Source organism: Juglans regia, chromosome 13, assembly GCF_001411555.2.
Source record: "Juglans regia cultivar Chandler chromosome 13, Walnut 2.0, whole genome shotgun sequence".
Classification (NCBI taxonomy): Eukaryota; Viridiplantae; Streptophyta; class Magnoliopsida; order Fagales; family Juglandaceae; genus Juglans; species Juglans regia.
Window position 1 is genome coordinate 24,502,296 of NC_049913.1, and position 21,166 is coordinate 24,523,461.

The window sequence follows — 21,166 nt, forward strand, 5'->3', positions numbered from 1 at the left end:
AATTTGGAATCTACATGAAAAAATAACTTTTTAAGAATAGAGTATCCCGCTTTTTTTTTTAGTACGTGGAGCTTGCAAAGTCTAAGATTGTTGTATGTGGGACTTCTTGTATGTGTTCCAGCTTAAACTGCTTGTAACAGTTCAAAATATCATAATATACTTCTTTTTCGCCCCGCTTCGCATCTTTGTAGAAGTGATACATTAATCTACAACCAATAGGGGTGTGTATCGAATAACATGTCTCAATGTTAATTCCTTCCTACAAATGGAGTCTTATCTCTCTTGTTTTCTCTCGGGAAGGGGAGTTAGGTGAAGTGGGGTCCACGAATATTTTAACAGAAATGGAGGTGGCAGAGAGGTGTAGGGACGTGCATAACGGTTTCAGTGATGGTTGTTTGGGACTACTAAAGGTGGCAGGAAGGTGGTGGACACTGGAGTGACAATGAGGAAGGGGAAGAAGGGTCGTAGAACCAGTAGCCATAAAGGGGAAGAAGGAGGGGAAAAGCGTGAATGAGCTTGAGAAAAGGTTGGAAAATATGAAGTTGATGGAGGAGTTAAAAAACAAGGGAGATTGTAGCCTAGTTGGGAAGGTCTAGGTTGAGAGAAGTATCAACAAGCTAGTTGAAACAACAATGGCTAAAGTGTGGAGAATTAGTCGAAAAGCCCAGTTTCAGGAGGCGGGAACAAATATATTTGTGACAACATTTGCAAATCAAGCTGATAAGCAACGTATTTTGCAGGGAAGGCCATGGTTATTTGACAACCAGATTTTTGTGATAATGCAGCTGGATGGGTCCATTCCTCCACAGAATATGGATTTTAGTAGGGAAAGGTTGTGGGTTTAACTACACGATTTACCTTTAGCATGCATGAACAAGGACAAAGGAGAGGTTATGAGGGAGACCATTGGCAGGGTTCTGGAAGTGGAGACACAGGATGACGGGAGTGGTTGGGGGTCCTATATGAGAATCTTAACAGAACTAGACTTGAAAAAATCATTGGCAAGGGGAAGAACTATCACAATAAAAGGGCAGGTTCTCTGGATACTTGTGAAGTATGAGAAGCTCCCACACTTTTGCTTCAGGTGTGGTTGCATTATTCATGGGGAGGTTGGCTGTAAGGGGAAAGGTGAGAAAGAGGTACAATTTGGTGTATGGATGAGGGCAGGGGTGAGAGCAAAAATACACAAACAAGGTGAGAGTAAAAGCTCAAGGTGGGACGAAAGAAATCTGAGTAGAGAGGAAGTTAGTTATGGGGGGAAGGGGGAACCAATTACAAGGATGGAAGAGAAGAAGAGTTTGCAAGAGCAGGAGGAAGGTCAGGGAGAGAAAGAGGTACATTTAGAAGTCGAGGTAGGGAAAAGTGTAAGTCAAGAGGCAAAAACAAATGAGGAAATGAAGGAAAATACAAAAGAAAGTCAAGAACATATGAGTGAGGATGTGAGGAGTTCATTGAAAGAATGAGTCGAAAATAGTAAAAGTCTGATAAGGGAAAGGGACCTTCTAAAGGGGCGTGGAAGAGAAGAGAAAGAGAATAAAGTGGTGTGACTATTTCTCATAGTGTGTCAAGCTTATCTAAGAGGTTGTTTAGTCTTGTTGGTGCATGAAAGGAGGAGGACAGGGAGAGGAAGAGGCTAAAAGGCAATTGTTGTGAGGTACTTGATGAATCACAAATATTGGTGGAGGCTAGTGGACAACCCCACCAATCATTATGAAAACACTCAATTGGAACTGCCGAAGGCTTGGCAACGCTCGGACAGTTCAAGACATTTGCCATTTGGCAAGGGAGGAGGCCAAATGTGATCTTCTTAATGGAGACAAAGTTGAGAAGTGGGAAATGTGATAGAATAAAAAGAAGAGTGAGGAGTGAGGGTTGTTTTGTGATAGAGCCAAAGGGAAGGAAAGGGGGATTAATGTTACTTTGGGATCAGTCTACTAAAGTGAAAATTATTCCAATAGACATATCAATGCATGGGTTACAACTGAGGAAGGGAATGAGAGCTGGATGTTGGCAGGTTTCTATGGCCAGCCTAATACTAGATTGAGGGCAAAAGCTTGGCAGTTGTTGGTTTCTTTGAGACCAACAGATGAGGTGGGCTGGGGTGTGGTGGGGGATTTCAACAAAATTCTGACACATGATGAAAAAGTAAACAAAGACAGGAGAAACAAATGGCCAACTTTAGAGAAGCTTTGGAGAAATGAGGTCTATTTGACTTGGGATGGAGAGATGACAAATTCACTTGAAGCAACAAGTATGGGGATGAGACCTTCACTAAGTAGAGGCTGGATAGAGCAGTAGCTAATCTAAGCTGGAAAATGATGTTTAAGGAAGGGTGGGTGGAGGTATTAGCAGCTAGGTGCTCAGATCACAGACTCATTTTATTATGCATGAACCAAGAAACTGCCAAAGAGTGGAGGAGGAAGAGGCTATTTACATATGAGGCCAACTGGTCTCTTGAGGAAGATTGTGAAAAAGTCATAAAAAAAAGTGTGGCATGTGAGGGCAACGGGGAGGGATATGGAGGTGGCACTGCAGGATTTGTTGGAAGACAGCAGAGGAGCTTTTCTGAGATGAAGCAGGCAGAATGTCTAAGTTAATAGGAAAATTTTGAAGGAAAGAACAAAAATGCTCACAAAATTACAAGAGAATGAAGGGAGTCACAATATGCTGGAGATAAAGAAAATTCAGGAGGAAATAAGGATCTGTCTTGAGATGGAGAATTTGAAATGGAGGCAAAGAGCCAAGATGGACTGGTATAAACTACGGGATCGAAATATCAAGTTTTTTTCATAGTTGTGCAAATCAAAGGAGGAAAAAGAATTTTATCAAGCAGATTATTGATTATCAAAATGTGAGGCAGACCAGTCAAGAGAAGGTAGAAAAGGTGTTTAATAACTACTTTCAGAAACTTTTCACTTCCTCATACCCGAGTGTTGAGGATATTGATGACTGCTTGAGAGAGGTGGTGCCTTGTGTGACAGATGAGATGAATAACAGTTTAACTAAACCTTTCACTAGAGTAGAGGTCAAGGATGCTCTCAAACAAATGGCTCCATTGGAATCCCCTGAACCAGATGATTTTGGGGCTTGCTTTAATCAAAATCATTGGCATGTAGTAAGGGATGAAGTGTGCAAAGCAGTTCTGTCATGGCTCAATGGTAACTCCCTGATCCCCTCAATGAATCACACATTTATTGCACCTATTCCTAAGGTTAAAGATCCAAAAGTGGCTAGTGATTATAGGCCTATCAGCCTCTGCAATGTAGCTTATAAGATCATGTCAAAAGTTTTGGCAAATAGGTTGAAAAATTTTCTGAATGCAGTAATTTCACCCAACAAAAGTGCCTTTATTCCTGGAAGATTGATAACATATAACATTATGGTGGCATATGACGTGCATCATACCATGAAAGCTAGTAAAAAAGGCAAAGTAGGGAACATAGCTATTAAGCTTGATATGTCTAAAGCCTATGATAAGATTGAGTGGTGCTATTTAGAGGCTGTTACGGGGAAATTGGGATTTTACAGAAAATGGATTAAACTGATAATGAAATGTGTTTCTACTGTGTACTATTTTGTTTAAATCAATGGAAGACCAAGGCAACGGATCTATCCAATGAGAGGTCTGAGACAAGGCGATCCATTATCTCCATATCTTTTCATTTTGTGTGCTAAGGGACTCAGTGTTGTGCTAAACCAGTCAGATTTGAAGGGTAGTACAAGAGGAGTAATTGTAGCAAGGAGTGGAACTCATGTAAACCATCTGCTTTTTCCAGATGATTGCATTTTTGTTTGGAAGAGCATTAGCAGGTGAGTGGGTGAAAATCCAAGAATTATTACTGAAGTATGAAAGAGCTTCTAGAGAGATTTTGAATAAGGAGAAAACATTAGTTTTTTTTGAGTTCTAATTCAAGGGTAGAAGAAAAAGAGAAAAATTATGGAGTTAGGAGGCACAATCATGAAAGGTAGCTATGAAAAGTATTTGGGTTTACCCCCTGTAGTACGGAAATCTAAGTACAATACATTCAGAGGTATTAAAGAAAAGGTGTGGAAAAATATTAGCAATTGGAAAAATTCATTTATGTCTACAACAGGCAAGGAGGTATTGATCAAGTTGGTATTACAAGCTATTTCAACATACACTATGAGTGTGTTTAAACTACCAAAGAGTCTGTGCAAGAAATTAAATTCACTAATGGCAAATTTCTGGTAGGGCAACCAACCAAAAAGCAGTAGTATTCACTAGTGTAGTTGGGAAAAACTTGAAAAATCAAAAGAGGGGGGTTTGGGATTCAGAGATCTTAAAAGTTTCAATATGGCCTTGTTGGCCAAACAAGGCTGGAGATTCTTACAAAATCCAGGGAGCATGGTAGCCAAGGTTTTCAAGGAAAAATATTTCAGCTCAGTATATTTGTTTGATGCTAAGTTGGGACATAGACCTTCACTTATATGGAGGAGTGTGTGGGGAGCAATGAAGTTGCTAAAAGAAGGTCTAAGGGGGAGAGTTGGAAATGGGAGTAGCATAAGGATATGGGGACAGAAATGGCTTCAAACACCCTCATCCTTCTATGTTCAATCCCCTTGCTTGATATTGGATAAAGAAGCAAAAGTTAGTGAGTTGATATATGAAGGGAAATGGGATGTGCAGTTGATAGAGAGAATCTTCAACCAAGAAGAAGTGGATCAGATTTGCAGCATTCCAATAAGCAAATTGAATTTTGAAGACAAAATGATTTGGGGAGGTACAAAGAAGGGGCAATTCTCTGTCAGCAGTGCTTATCAAATGGAAATGAACAAAAAAGAGAAAGTTAAGGGTGAAAGTTCAGAGGGCAAAGAAGGGGATATTAGGTGGAAGGGGATGTGGGGTTTGAATATTCCAGGAAAGGTAAAACTTTTCATGTGGAGAGCTGTAAAGGATTTATTAGCTATCAGAAACTATTTATCTTTGAGGAAAATAAGAGAAAGTTCAAAATGTCCAATATGCAAGAATGAAGACGAAACAGTGATGCATTCAATTTGGTTCTGTCCAACAGTAGCAAATGTATCGTCATAATCAATAAATGCCATACAGAAGTGGAATTCAAATGAAGCTGATTTATTAGCATTATGGGACAAATTAATGGAAAAGGTATGCTGAGAAGTTTTATAGGAAACAGCTATGGTTATGAGAAGTATTTGGTACAGAAGAAATGAGTTCATATTTGATGGAATCTTTAAAAGTCCAAGTCAAGTGATAAAAGTTGCTAAAGAAGAGTTAAGAGTATTCCAACTGGTTCAACAGAACACAGGACAAATCTAAGAATCAAGAGCATAAAGGGGGGTTGTCTTGTGGAGCAGACCAAGAGACCAAGAAAGTCCTTTGTCAAAGCAATTTGGGATGCAGTTGTGTCCAAAAAAGAAAGAAAGGTGGGGCTTGGATGAAGAAGGGGAAATCTTAGTTGTTGTTGGAGAACAAAAATGAATTATGATACATTATGCAACAGTCGAAAGTCTTGCTTTATGGAAAGCTATGGAAGTGTGTAGAGATCTCAATTTCAACAAGGTTTTGTTTGAAGGTGATGCTCAAGTCATAGTGAATGCTGTCAATAAAGGGGAAGAGGATTTTTTCACTTATGGCAGGGGCATTGAAGATGCAAAGAAATTGTTAAAAGTTATAGAGAATTGGAGTGTTAGGTTTGTGTATAGATAAGCAAATGAGGCAGCTCATGTTTTAGCAAAGGAATCCTTACATTTACATTAAAAAATAGTTTGGATAGAAGAGACTCCAGGTTGTATAAGGAGTATCATTGTTAAGGAGAAATCTTCTAATGAGGTTATAGTTCAATGAATGAATACAGAAGTTTATTTGAAAAACAAAAAAAACAAAATAGGGGTGTGTATCCAAACCAAATTTTTTCCCAGTCGGGTCCTCTCCAGAACCCAAAAATCTAAGTGAATTTGGGCAATTATCATCGCATTCGGTTATTTAACCAGTTATATTTAAAAATATATATATTATTTCAAAACAACGTCGTTTTTGTACATGCAAAATGCCGTTTTGCATGTAAAAAAAACTAGAGTTAAAAAAAATTAGAGTTAAAACCGGATACCCGCCCAAGTTGTAATCGGTTTTACTAGGATGGGTATCTACCTGGTTTTAAAATTTCAGGTACGAATCTAGATATTCCCAGATATCCAAATTTGTATCCGGATGCACAACCCTAACAATTAATTTACAATATTTGTAATAAAATAATATCGTTTAATAAAACAATCTATCTATTAAACTGTCAAAAATAAGTTTTATATTCTCAAAGTCCAGACCAAACAGATTATTTTTACAAAGCTTTTAATTTGAAGTTTTGCTGAAGAGCAACTCTAATAAATGCTAAAAGCAACAAAAATAATTTTAAGGCCCGGTTTGGATCCAGATAAGATACAAACTATCTCATCTGGGTTGTATAGCAAGTCTCATCTGGATATCCAAATGACCAATGGGATGTTTTTATTTTATCACTGCATTTTCAGCCTTCATTTGCATTTTGAAATTGATAACTGATATAAATAGTAAAAAATTAAGTGAATAGTGCAAAAAATGACATAAACAATACAATGAATAGTATAAAACTGACATAAACAGTAAAATGAACAATAGAAAAACTAACATAAACAGTAAAAAGTTCTTTTCTTTTTTCTCATCCCATTTCGAGATCATTCTTCCTCCCTATTCATGCCTCTTCCCCTATGCCGAAACCCACCATTTTAGTTATTGGTGGGAATATAGAGTAATTTTGATTAAAAAATATATTTTGAGATATACTTTTATTTATGGTATATTTTTAATTAATTATAAATATTAATTTTTATTAATATATTTATAACTATTACTCAATAATTATAAAATGTTTTTCAATTATTGATGGGACTTACACCTTTATCAAATCTCAAAAAATAAAAACTATCTCATATTATCTTATTATGCAAATAAAGTTTTTTACAAATCATCTTATCTCATGTTAATTCAAAAATCTTATTACTATTTAAAATATATCATCTTATTTTATATGAATTGCGTAACCAAACGAAACGTAAGTGTAAATTGTGTATGATTCTACGCGTACATAACAAGGACAAAGCTGCCTGCCTTCTAAAATAATAAAGACTATTAACTCCTCGATCGTACCAAAAAGAGAGATCCAACTCCAAATAGACTTCAAACTCTTCAGTACTCTTGGCCGCGTGCATGAGCACCCATCGGAATCAATATCAAGCAAGCACAAGGAATTAATGGTACATGATACAGCAAATTAATGACGTTTACTGTAAGAGTTTTATTTGAATTATGTATCCCACACACCCATCTTGATAGAATTTAGAATAGTTTAAAACGTATCAATTAATAGATAAATTATAATGGGGTTCAAAACTTATAATTTTTTATGGTCAGAAGTCTATAAATAGTACTACCGAGAGGTTAAGGGTTCTCAACTATAATGTTAGATTGTCTCTAACCATCGGGAGACACTTGTGAGGCTAAGTTGCTATGGTTATCCTTCTCTTATAATCAGATTAATTTCTTCATCAAACAAATAGAGAAATTTACATATTTAATTATCATTGTTTTTATTACTGTAGATCATAAAAAATTAAAAATCTAATTATTAATATTCATATTAAAATATTTAACATGTAGCATCAGAGTCAGGTTATAGATTTTTTATGATTTCGATAAAATATATAATGAGAATATATATATATTTGCATATATCTATGATTTGATAGATTGAAAATATTATCCTTTTGATCTACACATAAATTTATGTTGTTCCACTCTGTGCTTGATTTTCACGGGAATCCACAAAGTGATATTATGTATATGTGTTAAATTTTACTTTTGCCGTTTTGAATATGTGGAGAAAGAGAAACTCCATGATACATTGATGCATCTCATTGCTTGGGTTTTATTTTCTCGTTTCTCCGTATATTGTTATTGCTTGGGCTTTATTTTCACCATGAAGAAGGAATAGAACAGATGCATTACACCTATTTGATAAAATAGTACACAGAGGTTTTTACTTCACAAAAATTCTCTTTTGATTTCATACTTCCTCAATACAAATAGCCAAAGGCTAGCACAGTATTTATAGGCTTTATTGAGCATATATTTCAGACGAGAATATAATAGAGAAAATTAAATATTTGCATGTATTTGGTTACAAGAATCATTCTAGATTCTTCCACACTATTCCACCAAGTCTGTTATACATATGTGTTTGAAATTACTTCAAATTTTATGAAATGTGAACTGTCCTTCTTTGTATTGTGCATGAGATGGAAAAAGAGGGAGTTGAGGAAAAGAGATGTCGTGTGGGTCGGTAGTATGCAGTGTATGATGGCCAATGTTACCGTGTCAATAACTCGCCTGTTAGACCCTCACGTAGGGACATCGCCACTTACGATGCCTTGAAAAGGGTTGGCGTAAGGGGCTGTGAAGCCCCGAATGGATGTAGCTCGTTAGCGGTTTTTCCTCGAGTTTTGTTGGTACAAACATAAGGAGGGTTGTTTGGCACCGCGAGGAGGCTGAGAACCTCCTCGCCGGAGCCTCTAGGTCGGCGGCACAGACGGCTTTAAAGCTCAGTGGCCGCGGTGATTATTATGGTGAGAGAGAGAGAGAGAGAGAGAGAGAGAGAGAGAGAACATTGAATGGAGGTGGACATCAGCGGCAGGAGGAGTGTTAGGGACCTCAATCTAGTCCCTAAACTCTATGTTATCCCCTCATTCGTTCTCCTCGTCATGACCTTTTGCTTTAGCCCTCTTGCTTAGTCTTTGATCAATAATGGCAATGATGGATTCCTAGATTGATGAAGGTATGGTGTTTAGTGGTGAAATGATGATGATGATGAGTTTGGATGATCTAAGTGGTGATTTGGTGTGTTTGATGCAATGTGGAATGGCTTGAAGGTTGCCCTTGATGTTGGGGCCACTTGGATGATGCTTAGGGTTGGTATGGTGAAGTGTAGCTAGGGTTTTGGGTGGTGGCTAAGGGGGATTACGAAATTGGGAAGTGATGGACTAGGGTTGAAGTGTAGGATGGGTTGTTAGGGTTTGGAAAGAGGATTGGGTGGTGTTTGAATGAGTCTAGCGTTGTTCCTTGAGTTTAGGGATTGACTAAGATAAGATGAGGAATATAGGATTTGGATATTGTAAGTGGATGAAGTTGGATGGTGTTTGAATGAGTCTAGGATTGTTCCTAGCATTTAGGGATTTGGAGATGGCGAATTGGATTTGAATATGACAAGAGATAAAGATCTTTGATTGACTTGAGTGATTCTAGGGAATGAGTGATTGTAGGGATTAAGTGGTTTGAAGGATTTAGGGAATTAGAGATGAGATAGAGATTCCTAGAATCAAGGGATGTGATTGGGATGAGTCAACTTTCTTAAATTAAGGAAGTTGCCAAGTAAGAATCTTGAGGGATGACTAGGGTTTATGGAAGGTGGAAGAAGGCTAATTTTGGTAAGTGGCAAATATGGGAATTATGGGATTGGCAAGGTGGAGGTTTAGGGAATTTAGGTTAGGGCAATAGGGAAATGGAAGAATGGTGATCTAGAGTTGTAGCCGAATATGGTAAGTGTGGAATGCACTTTGGTGCCGTATGGTGTGTTTGGGGAGATGGAATGGATGCATGAAAAATATGGATGAACAAAATGAGAAAAGTATGAACAATCGGGAACTATGAATGAACACAAAGATAACAAATCAACTTCGATTCACAAATTTCAAAAAATTGAAAAGAAATAAGATAGATTGAATCACATCTATTCATGAATTTCAAATTGATGATTATCTACCAGGGATTCACGAATTTCACCCAAGTAGCTCAAGTGTCTAGCACCGAAAAATGATCTCAATAACAATAATTCGTCCACTTAGGGAATTTACCAAAAGATGTAAACTAAATGACTAAAGGTCCAATTTATAGAGATTACAAACTAGAAATCCCCAATAGGTCCCTTGAAATATAATTAAATAAAATAAATAAAGTTAAGAAAACGATATGGTCTTACATGGCACCATGCAATGGTCCATGGATGGCCTAGTGTGCATCATGGCCCACGATTGGGTTGATCTGGCTTATGCTAGATGGTGTGCAAAGCATGGTGTTTTACGTGGTCTGCTGATCGGCATGGCATGGTGCAATGCGTTGACTTGCTGGTGGGCAGGACGTGGTGCCATGCACTGGCTCGACATGGCCCAGGCAGGTGGTCTGGGTGTTAATGATGCAAGGCATGGGCTGGTGCCATGCGCTGAATGGCATGCCTGGTGGGCATGCCACTAGCCTCGCCTGCAGGGCACAGGTTGGAGCCATGCGCTGGATGGCATGCTTGTTGAGGCATGTCACCATCCTTGCTAGCATGGCACGGCCCAGGCTGGTGGCCTGCTGCTGTTGGTGTTGGCCTGGCATGGCCCAAGTAGGGGCCTGGGCTTTGACACAGTTTGTGTGCTGTGCGGCATGGCCCAGGCAAGGGCTTGGGCATGGCGTGCAATACAGTGCATGGGCGTGCGGTGCAGGGGTGTGCGCATGTCAACACGCATGGGCATGCGCAGGGGCGTGCTCATGTCGGGCCGTACGCTAGGCTGCGCACGGTCACTAGCCTCACTAGCCATGTGCATACTAGCCTGCTTGCAGCCAATAGCCTTGCTGGGTGCCCCATGAGTGTCAAGGCATGGGCCATGACATGCTTGTGGGCTGGTTGTGAGGCTGTCCAGGTATGTCAGTGGCCATGCCAAGGGCCTATCCTGGCGTGTCAGTGGCATGGCCAGGACATGGGCAACTTGGCCATGGGCCACTTTCCTCAAGGTTCTGACAAGGAGGCTGGGGACACCATACCGTCTCTTCCTCACCGGCGACGTCCACTATTGCGCCAAACCAAAGGAGAGGTGTGGCGCTGCGTGTTGACTGTTGAGGGAAAAAGAGAAATGCGGCAGTATGTGTGTGTAAGGAAGAAGAGAAATGCGGCAGTATGTGTGTAAGGAAGAAGAAGAAACCCTATTTGTGGTTTCTAATTTGTAAAGGGCCTAGGCCGTGGGCCTTGGCCCATACAAAGAGAAAAGAAGCAGCCCTTGTTGTGGCCCAGCCCGGAAGAAGAAAAAAAAAAACAAAAAAAGAATGGGCGGACCTATACACAAAATCGAGCCTATACAATAGGCATGACGTGTTGTCCAGCGACCTCACTAGTGAACCGGGTTTCAACCCAGGTTGTGGGCTGGTCCGATCCGGTCAGATTATTTTATTATAATAATATTATTTATTTACTAAAAAAATATGAAATTTTATTTTCTTTCATATGCATGATATTATTGTTAAATACATGTATTAAATTTTATGCATGTTATTATTGTTAAAGACATGTATTAAATTTTATTAAATTTTTTATACAAGTTATTATTGGTATATAGATGTATTAAATTTTATTTTGTACATGTTATTATTGTTAAATACATGTATTAAATTTTATGTACATGTTATTATTACTAAATACATGTATGAATTATTTATTTTGGCTCTTATTATCATGTCATATATATTTGTTTATCCAATATGAGGCAAATGATTTATATAAAAATTAAAGAAAAGATTGGTTGCCTAAACATGCAAAATTTACTTAATTTTGGTGAAAAATCATTAAACTCCATAGTAAGGTGGATATGATAGAGTGAACACTTTGTGTGTCAAAATTTACTCCCAAATGAGGATTTTGTGACACTACTAGTTCGTCCATTAAAGTAAAGTTGAGGTTGAGCAATTTGTATGCCAAAGGAGAATTCTGGTGATACAGTTAATTCATCCACATAATTTAAGGTTGGAGAGAACACTTTGTATGTTATAGTTTACTTCCAAAGGAGAATTCTGGTGATACAGTTAGTTCTTCCACATAATTTAAGGTTGGAGGGAACACTTTGTATGTCAACGTTTACTCCCAAAGGAGAATTCTAATGATACAACTAGTTCATCCACAATACTGGTGAGAACAATTTGTGTATCAAGATCTACTCCCAAATGAGGGTTTTGATGACACTATTAATTCATCCATAATTGTTTAAATTCTTATTATTGTTTGTGAGTGTCGAACTCAATGCATTAATGTGATTTTTCTTGCAATAAGTATACGAATATCTTTACAAGATTTTATGTATAGAATGAACTCTAGTATAGAGAAACATGAGCATGTCAAATTTACACTAAGAGTTTTAGACCCTGATTTATTCATTTTAAGTTTTAACATCAATTATTATTGATAATAGAAGGGTCAGAAAAGTACAATATTTAAGAATATTGGATTAATTAATACATATCAAACTAAAAGAATTTCTTAGTTTTGTACATAATAATTTACTTCAGATGCATTATTATTTCATATGAGATATGAAAAAGTTGGTAACGTGATTGTTAGCTAGATACAAATTTATTTTGCTAATCTGTATGAAAAATCATTTGCATCTTTTAGGAATGAAGTAAATGATGGTGATGAAAATATAAGAACTATATCAATTGACTTTTGAAAGAAACAATGATACATGAAGGTTTAGGTACTCTAAGCATAAGACATGATTCGAAGAGAAATGTAAATCCTTTTCTATATAAGTTTCAAATCAGATCTTATACATGTTTATACATTCTTTTAGATTAAACTCGAGTATAAATGTTCATATTTATTTTTTCTGTATAAGTTTCAAATTAAACTCTAGAAATGTTGATACTTGTTTTAGTGGCTAAATGCGAGCACAAATGTTCAAATTTTTAAATTGTTTCAAAATGCAATATATGTTTGTTCTATTTTTCCTTTCAATAAAATTTTTATTTGTCATGCCTTCGTATTAGTGTTTTGGTTAAAAGCTTTTCATTTTCACTCATGAGGCATATATTGGAACCAAATGAAAAATGATTTATGAAAATTTTTTACAATTTGTGGCATAGAATTTGAAATATAATTTGTGACATCAAAGTTTGAAGAATATCTCCAAGAAAAGTTGTAGAGATTTGTAAGTAAAATATTTTTTACATTTAGATTTTCTAATCTCAGAATGTGTACTGGTTTCTATAAAAGGAAAGCAAATAAAAAATATCAAGAAAATTTGGTAAAAGAAATGAAGAGTTTCTTGAGATAATGCATATAGACGCATATAAATCTTTTCTCTATAATGTTTGATAGATATAAATATTTCATTACTTTCGTAGATAATTTTCATGGTATGGATGTATTTATCTGCTATAAGAGAAGTCACAAGTCATTAGTAATTCTTAAGGTACTTCTCATGGGAAGGAAATGCAGCTAGGTAGAAAGGTGAAAATCATCGAATTGGATTGAAGTAGTGAGTGCCAGAAAAAATATTATGAGCCAAGTCATAACCCTGACCTATTTTGTTAACTACTTGGAAAGAAGTGTAGTAAAATTATTAAAGATAATGGTATATATCTTAAATTGTGTTTCCAGTAAGTAATGTCAAAGACTTTTTGAGTTGTGGAACTTGATGCACATACATGTATAGATAGTTAATCTAAAGTAAGACTTTACAATCCAAATGAAAGAAAGTTGGATCGTATAATAATTAATGAGTACATTATTGATTACTAATGGGGATCCAAATGATTTAAGTTGTATTGTCTCTATTCATAGTTTGAATTTTGAGGAAATTGAAATGTCAAATTCCTTATGGTTGGTAAAATCAGTGGGAGTATTGAAACTAGAGATGTGATTGTTGTGAAGTGTATTCTTGTATTTTGAAAATGCTTATAGTTCATTTTATGATTATCTTAATAATAACATGGAACAACAAGTAAATAATCATCTATCTCATCAGAGAAACAACGCTGAAGAATTGGCAATGGAGACATCAGAACAGGTAACCTCATGCAATTTTATTGATTTGATTTTGGTTAGGTTACATAGTGTATTTTCAAATTTTGAATTTGACATAGAAATAAATGAAGTCTCACATATGTTTTTGTAAGTTATATAAATAAGTGATTTTATAAAAAATCGATGCATAAAAGAGTGATTGAAATCCATGAATCAATATAAAGTTTGTAATTTCATCTAAATTGTCTGAAATGCATAAAAGTTGAATGTAAATGGGTGGTGGAGACAAAACCCTGACTTTAAAAGTAATGTTGAATAGTATGAAGTCAGACTTGTAATTAAGGATTTCACTTAGAAATGAGTTTTCATTAGAAAGAGATTTCTAATAAACCTGAAAAAACTCATTAAGAACGTATCAAAGAGATGTGAAAATAATTGTAGAGTGAAAGTCTGATGTCTACAAGAAACGAATAAAATGATTACTTAGAAGAGGTAACAGATTTTCTAAAAAATTGGTATATAAAATTTGATAATACCAATGTTGTTTTGGAATTAAGAAAAATATTGTTAATGTATATACCCGTAAAGTAAGTGGAAGTATATTTGTATTTATAGTCATGCATGTATATGACTTTTGGCAAGTATGAATTATGGTTTGTAGTATGGCATTAAAGTTACGTCTCTAAAGAACTTTAAAAATGGAATTCAAGAAGGAGACGTCATTCGTAATTGAGATTAAATTTTAATACCAAGATGATGACTGTTACGATTATCTTAGTATAGTTACATAGAATTTTAGAAGATTTTATATGAAAAATTGTTGTTTAACAGATGCTTTAAAAATAAAATGTGACATGCTCAGTATTTTCTAGTATCCTCGAATTGACTAGGTTATTAAGAAAATGTTGTATATGATTGTTATAATAAATATGATGATTGCACAACTTGTATAAGGTTGAATATCAGTTTTTCAGTTGGCATTCTTGGTTGTTGCCAAAGTAACCAAATGATGTTTGACCCAAAAGTTGTGAAAATAGTGCAAGGTTATTTGCAAGAAATTAAAAACTATATTGTTGTTTTAAGAATAATTGATACTGTTAAGATAACTCAATATTCAGACCCTATTTTGTGGGATTATTCTGATGATGGAAAATACAGTTATGGTTATGTATTTTGCTATCTAATAGAGTTATTTTATCGAAAAGTATGAGGTAAATCTCTTACTACTTCATGTGCAATAGAGACTGAGTCTGTGGTATGCTTTGAGATCACAATATATGATATCTGATTGAGAAAATTTGTCTTAGGACTTGGAATTATTGACTTATAGCCATGTCGCTAAGAAAGTATTATAAGAATTTCTCAAAATATTTTTTCTCCGAATGATAAGTATTTTAAATACCTAAGTGTTAAGGAGAAAGTACATAAACAAATATGTCTATAATAATAGTGTGTTAATGATTATACTTTAAGGGACATGTTGAAGAGATGGATCATATGATTATACCTATGATGTGAATATGTTAAATAAATCATTAATATGCTGAGTATTTTGTTACTGGAAATTGAAAGACATTATTATGGTTGTTTATGCTTTCTTGTCTTTCCACCTTATATGTACATTGAATGGTGTGGATGAATGATGACAACATAATGCCTACGATAGATATGAATTGGAACCCAAGGAATTACAGTATTAGTCTTAATTGTTCTAATTAAATATCGTGTTAAATTAAGTTACTGTGTTGCGGTATACGAAAACGAATTTGTTGATCATATAAAAGAGGACCACCATGACTCGCATTAATAGCTGATTTGACAATGATATTACGGAACTCATGAAATGTATTTTGAGTTATGAAGGTTTTAGAAATGAATTTGGCAGTAAGTTAATTTCCAATGATAAACCCATAAAAGAAAAATATTATTTTGTGAACGTATGGGTCAAGTAGGAGAATATAAAAGTTTTATTTCAACTCTGTATCTCACACACCGATCTTGATAGAGTTTAGAATAACTGAAAACTTATCAGTTAATATATGAGTTATAATGGAATAATAAAACTTCTAAAAGATAATATTAATTCTATATCTCTAATTACAGTCAAATACAAAATCTTAAATTTCTTGATGATCAAAAATCTATATAAATAGTACTGAGAGATTAAGAGTTCTCAACTACAACGTTAGAGTGCCTCTGACCATCGAAAGACACTTATGAGACTAAATTACTAGGGTGATTCTTCTTTCATAGTCAGTTCTTCAAAAAATAGATGGAAAAATGTACGTATATAATCATTATTTTTATTATTATAGATCATAAAAAATCAAAGATCCAATTATTAACGTTCATGTTAAAATATTTAACATTATTATTAACATTTACTCGCAGAACAAATCCAAACTTTCCTCAACAGCTTAATTTTATTCTCCAATATCATCCCTTACATTTTAGAATCATACTGCAGTTGATCATGACACCGCTACCATCACCAAGTATCCTGATCAACCCTTGAACTCATACTGTGGATTGACTGTTGGAACAAGAACAATGGCAGTCTTTTTTCTTGTCGCAAGCCCGAAAATCTCGCTAAGATCCATATCATCTGCACCAACTCCCTGAGGCAATGCCCAATCATAATGACACAATAGGCGAGCCAATGCAATCTCTACCGTGGCTAATGCCAATGAATAACCCGGACAGCCTCTTCTGCCTCCTCCAAATGGTAGAAACCTGAAGTCCTGATCCTTGGCATCAATGTCAACATCCATGAACCTCTCAGGGTTGTATTCCAGAGGATTTTCCCACGACTTTGGGTCCCTCCCAATGGCATAAGTGTTGATGAGAATCCTGGTTTTCGCAGGTATTTCGTAGCCATCGAGATTGCATTTCTCCATGGATTCTCGAGGAACTAGGAGAGGGACTGGTGGGTGTAACCGCATTGTCTCTTTTATCACTGCTTTCAGGTAACGAAGGTGTGGAAGATGGCTTTCTTCAAATTTTGATCCTGTGCTGGAGGATACTATGTTTCGAACTTCTTCCTGAGCTTTCTTCATCACCATGGGGTGTCGAGCAAGTTCCGTCATTGTCCATTCTAGTGTTGCTGATGATGTATCAGTTCCCGCGACAAACATGTCCTGACAAATTTAAAAATTTGCATAATTTAGGTGAGATAATGAATTAATATGAGATGAAAGTTGAATAAATTATTATTAAATTATTATTTTTTAATATTATTATTGTTTTAAAATTTAAAAAAATCATATAAGTAAGATTTATTTATTTATTTTGTCTACCGAACATTTCTCCTAAGAAAATAAACTATTAAATTTATCTTTGTTTTTTCCGAGAATTAGTTATAATACCCAACAAACTCTTTTAGATTTAAAATTATATTTTCTACCTTCTTACTAACACAAATGTTTAGATTTGCTAAATATTGAAATTAACAATTGAAAACGATCAAATGTTTTATCGTTATGCATGATCAATGAATAATAAATAAGACATGTCTCACGGTTTTAATATTTAAACATTTTTAATTATAAAAAACTGACAGCTTAGAATTCTAATATTTAATTTCAGTAACTTGAGAGTACATAAATTTTTTTTATTTGGAAAATATACAAATAAAATTATTCCATGAGTTTTGAACCAGTTCTTAATAAAATATTATTTTGTTAAGTTCAAAACACATCAAGAAAGAAAAATATTTATAATATACATATTTTATTAAATATTTAAAAAATTTCAAGAAAAACTTGAAGGTCTTTAGAGATTTTTTAAATATATTTTTTATTGAATTTTAGGAAAAGAGAGAGAAAAGCTCGAATAATTTTCTTTTTTTGTAAAATATGTTTTGTATTAGAGTGTGTGAAAATAGATATATGGTAGAGTTGGAAAGTTTGAATATAATGTTTTAAATTGGTTTTAAACGGAATTTAAGAAAATAGGTTAGAGCATTCATATTTTTTAAACCATATTTTTTTAAACGGAAAACAAGAAAATAGGTTAGAGCATTCGTATTGATTTGGTCAAATGAAAAAATTAACTAAAATTTATACAATTGATATAAAAAACACCCTACAATAGATTGGTCAAATCTAAAATAAAGTAGACTTTTATTATAATAATTGACTAAATATGAAGAATCACAGTTGATTGATTAAATATTAAAATGTTAATTTTTTACTCCAAACAAAAATATTATTTAATAACTAATTTAATATAGAGATTAAATTTAAATGAAATAAATAAATATAAAAAAATATAACATTAACTAAATTTAAAAAATACATTCAGACAAGCTAACGAGAATGCTAAGTATTTATACATCACTTCGGTAAAAATGCAGTTGTTGAAAGGGTCATTGTACAGCTTCCTTTGGGAGCTCTGCTGGGCTTAGCATGTGATTTTTTATGTGTATTTTTTTAATTTATTTTTTATATATATATTTTTTATATTTTTAAATATTTTTAAAAAATAAAATAAATTTAAAATATTATTAAAAAAATATTTTTTAATTAGAAAGTAAAAAAAAAATATTAAAAAATATTTTTTAATCACTAAATAGAATAAAAATTATTTTTTATTTTACTTAGTTATTAAAAAAATATTTTTTAATAATATTATAATTTTTATTTAATTTTTTTAAAATATTTAAAATTATTAAAAATATTTATATATAAATATTAGAGCACAGCAAGAGCCGGGCGGGACATCTGACATTTTCCTTGTTGAAATAATTAAAGGAGTTGACAGAAGACATGCATAGAATGGCGTGCCAAAAGCAAACACGAAACTTAAGTGTAGACGACATCAGCAGTTTCGTATTTATCGTAAAAGACACAAAGTCATCGTCAACAGTTTCATATATATCTTAAAAGAATAATAAATTAAAAATATATAAAATAAAATATTATTATAATATTATTTTTATTTTAAAATTAAAAAAAATTAAATTATTTAATATATTTAAAATAAAAATTTAAAAAAATTATAATAATTAGATAAATAATAATTTACAATTACAACTTCTTATTTTATTTAAACTTAACTTTATGATATTTAGATAACAAAAAAATTAACTTTTAATATGTCACTTTAAAATCAAGATGCTTTTTGTATAATGAGAGAAAATAAATTAAAATAAAAATTAAAAATTAAATAAAATATTATTAAAATATTATTTTTTAATATTTTTATTATTTTTAAATTTATAAAAAAATTTATTTATTATATTTTATATTAAAAATTTAAAAAATAATAATAATAAATTGAGACAATGACTTTTCCTAAGATGTGACGAATTGATGGTCCTAATATTTTTAATTATTTGTGATAAAAGTAATTATTTAAAACGAAAATAGATTTATTTTAATAAAAGATGATATTTTTATTGTAAATAATTAATAGTATGTAAAGATTATTTCTGTGCCACTTAAAATCGAGTAATAATATAATAATAGCTTGTTCCATCTAGCAATTTTCATCATCTGTATTAATGGGCTGAAAAAGAATTTTATTTGGGAGTGTGGGAGCGAGAGATTACCAGCACAAGAGCTTTGAGATTATCATCTGTAATGGGAACCTCCAGGTCGTCTCGTTGTTGCACCCGAAGCAGAACATCAACGAAGTCCTCCTTCCCCGCCGTACTGCTGCTACTACCCTTGACCTTCTCCTCCTCGTGTTCTCTGATAATTTCATCGCAGACTGCTCGCAGATCCTCTAGGTTCCTGGTCAATCTCGTTGTGTACCCACTCAGTGAGGTCACCCACTTCCAGTCGGGAAAGAAGTCCCCCAAACAAAACCCGGCAAACAGCGCCTGTGTTTCTGTCAAAACCCCTACAAGATGGCGCTTCTGTCCCTCTCCTGACTCCTCCTTGAACCTCTTCCCGAATGCCACCCGGCACAGGATGTCGTTTGCCAATGTGAAGAACAACTCGCCTAGGTTGATTTCCGACCCCGACTGAGCTGACACGGATCTCAGCAGCCGATTCACCTCCTCGTCTCGAATGAGCTGGAACGAGCTGACCCGTTTCGAGCTGAGCAGCTCGGTGACGCAGATCTTTCGGGCTTGCCGCCAGTAGGGGCCGTAGGGTGAGAAAGTAACGTCGGAGCAGCCGAAGGAGAGGTACTGCGCGGAGATGAGCTGAGGGCGGCTGGCGAAGACGTGGTCGTGGGTTTTAAGGACGAGCTTGGCCAGGTGAGCGGAGGAGACGACGACCGTAGGTACACGGCCGAGCCGGAGGTGGATGATGGGGCCGAGTTTGTGGGCAATCTGGGCCAAGGAGTGATGGGGCATGTCGGTGAGGAGGTGGAGGTGACCGATTATTGGGAGGCCTGGCGGTGAGGGTGGCCTCAGTGACTGTGACTGCGACCTGCTTTGCCATTTTTGTAGGCGAAGGATGAAGAAGAAGGTGGCGGCAACAACTAGGACTGGTAGATAGAAGGATTGCGAAGTAATGGACTCCATTTTTTTTTCCTCCTTTGCGAATGTAATGACTATAAGCTGCGTGGAAGACCGAAGAACGTAGGAGCTAGACGAAGTTTTATAAGGTGAGCTGTGACGTCCTGGGCATAAACGACGACGTCGCGATAGCAATGCTAAATATAGTTACGGAGTTATATTTTATACATGTGTTGCTATTTTTTTTTTCTTTTAACTGCTCTTATTTTTAAAAAATAAGGTGGGTTATAATTAAAAAATTAACTTTTTATATAAATTATATATTTATTAATATTTTTTAAAAAGAGTGCACGACTTTTACATTAAAGATTATCGGGTCGACTCAGTATTATATTTTAATTACAGTCAACCCGATAATCTTTAATGTAAAATATTATCGTGAGACACTTATAAAATTAAGTTATTAGGATGATCATTCACTCATAGTCAGATTAATTTTTTTAACAAATAAATGGAAAAAGATATGTATATAATTATCATTATTTTTATTATTATAAATCATAAAAAATTAAAGATTTAATTATTAATATTAATGTTAAAATATTTGAAATCCAATCTATCCTCAACAGCTTAATTTTATTATCCAATATCATCCCTTACATTTTAGAATCAGACTGCAGTTGATCATGAAACTACTACCATCGCCAAGTATCTTGATCAACCCTTGAACTCATACCTTGGATTGGTTGTTGGAGCAAGAACAATAGCAATCTGTTTTCTTGTCGCAAGCCCGAAAATCTCGCTAAGATCCATATCATCTGCACCAACTCCCTGAGGCAATGTCCAGTCATAATGACACAATAGGCGAGCCAATGCAATCTCTACCGTGGCTAATGCAAATGAATAACCCGGACAG

General features: G+C 34.6%; 1 protein-coding gene across 1 annotated transcript; it reads right to left on the minus strand.

The window, feature by feature from the left end:
- Positions 1 to 16,245: 16,245 nt before the first annotated feature.
- Positions 16,246 to 20,476, minus strand: LOC108985324 (tryptamine 5-hydroxylase-like). Its single transcript, XM_035684614.1, has 2 exons — positions 19,393 to 20,476; positions 16,246 to 16,978 (listed from the first exon to the last, which is right to left on the minus strand). The coding sequence occupies exons 1-2, from the start codon at positions 20,314 to 20,316 to the stop codon at positions 16,346 to 16,348; spliced, it is 1,557 nt and encodes a 518-aa protein (XP_035540507.1). The 5' UTR covers positions 20,317 to 20,476; the 3' UTR covers positions 16,246 to 16,345.
- Positions 20,477 to 21,166: the final 690 nt, after the last annotated feature.

Excerpts from the sequence above, each read along its gene's own strand:
- LOC108985324 (XM_035684614.1), bottom strand. The coding sequence starts at position 20,316 with ATGGAGTCCATTACTTCGCAATCCTTCTATCTACCAGTCCTAGTTGTT. Across the intron at positions 16,979-19,392 it reads ATCTCAAAGCTCTTGTGCTG|GACATGTTTGTCGCGGGAAC; the intron begins GTAATCTCTCGC and ends TAAATTTGTCAG.